A 1,024-nucleotide genomic window follows, 5' to 3' on the forward strand; every position below is an offset into this window, starting at 1 on the left:
GGCGAGTAGAGCGCCGAGGGCTACGCGCGCCCGGCCGGGGAGCCCGGGCTTCCTGTGCCTCCGGGGCATTCCGGGCGTTTCTGGGGTGGTTTGGGGGCATTTCCCACTTCCTGCTGCTTCCCGGGCACCTCCCGGCCGCTTCCTGACCAATTCCTGGCACTTCTGGGTCATTTCCGGGTCATTTCCTGGCCGCTTCCCGCCGGTCTGAACTGGTTTTTACCGGTTCTAACCGGTCTCCCCCCCTCCCAGGGCTACCGGAACTTCTACGAGCGCTACCGGGGCTACGACGATCGGTTCTACGGCCGCGACTACGACTACAACAGATACCGCGACTACTACCGGCAGTACAACCGCGAGGTGGGGCTGGGCTTAAACTGGGGTTAAACTGGGGTTAAGCTGGGATTAGGCTGGGCTTAAACTGGGGTTTACACTGGGGTTAAACTGGGGTTAGGCTGGGCTTAAACTGGGGTTTACACCGGGGTTAAACTGGGATTAGGCTGGGTTTAAACTGGGATTTATACCGGGGTTAAACTGGGATTTATACCGGGATTAAGCTGGGATTTACACCGGGGTTAAACTGGGATTTATACCGAGGTTAAACTGGGATTGGGCTGGGGTTAAACTGGGGTTTACACCGGGGTTGTTACAGGATTACTTCAGGTTGTAAAACCCAGAAATTGCTGATTTTAATGGGAATTTTGGGCTGGAATTGGGGGAATTTGTGGGTTTATTATTGGGGTTCAACCTCTCCGTCCCTCCCAGTTTAACCAGTAAGACCCTTCCCAGTTTATTCCCAGTTGTAAAAGCAGGGAATAATGGATTTTAATGGGAATTTTGGGGTGAAACCTGGCGGTTTTGGGGAAAACAGGACAGGGGTGGATTTGGGGTTTTATTACTGCGATTCAGCCTCCCAGTGCCTCCCAGTTTAACCAGTTTAACCCTCCCCCAGTGGCAGAACTACTACCAGGACAGAGACCGGTACTACAGGAACTACTACGGCTACCAGGGGTACCGGTGAACCCCG

The 1,024-nt window shown here is 54.1% G+C and overlaps 1 protein-coding gene across 1 annotated transcript in view; it reads left to right on the forward strand.

Annotated features, from left to right (window-relative positions):
* The window catches only part of HNRNPUL2 (heterogeneous nuclear ribonucleoprotein U like 2), an 11,683-nt gene extending 10,659 nt beyond the window's left edge, over nt 1-1,024 (forward strand). The window contains exons 12-13 of the mRNA XM_017747263.1: nt 10-357; nt 950-1,024. Of these exons, the coding sequence (XP_017602752.1) occupies nt 10-357; nt 950-1,018 (417 nt within the window). The 3' untranslated portion in view covers nt 1,019-1,024. The remainder of the gene's footprint in view (nt 1-9; nt 358-949) is intronic.

This window comes from Corvus brachyrhynchos, unplaced genomic scaffold (genome assembly GCF_000691975.1).
Source record: "Corvus brachyrhynchos isolate BGI_N302 unplaced genomic scaffold, ASM69197v1 scaffold442, whole genome shotgun sequence".
Classification (NCBI taxonomy): domain Eukaryota; kingdom Metazoa; phylum Chordata; class Aves; order Passeriformes; family Corvidae; genus Corvus; species Corvus brachyrhynchos.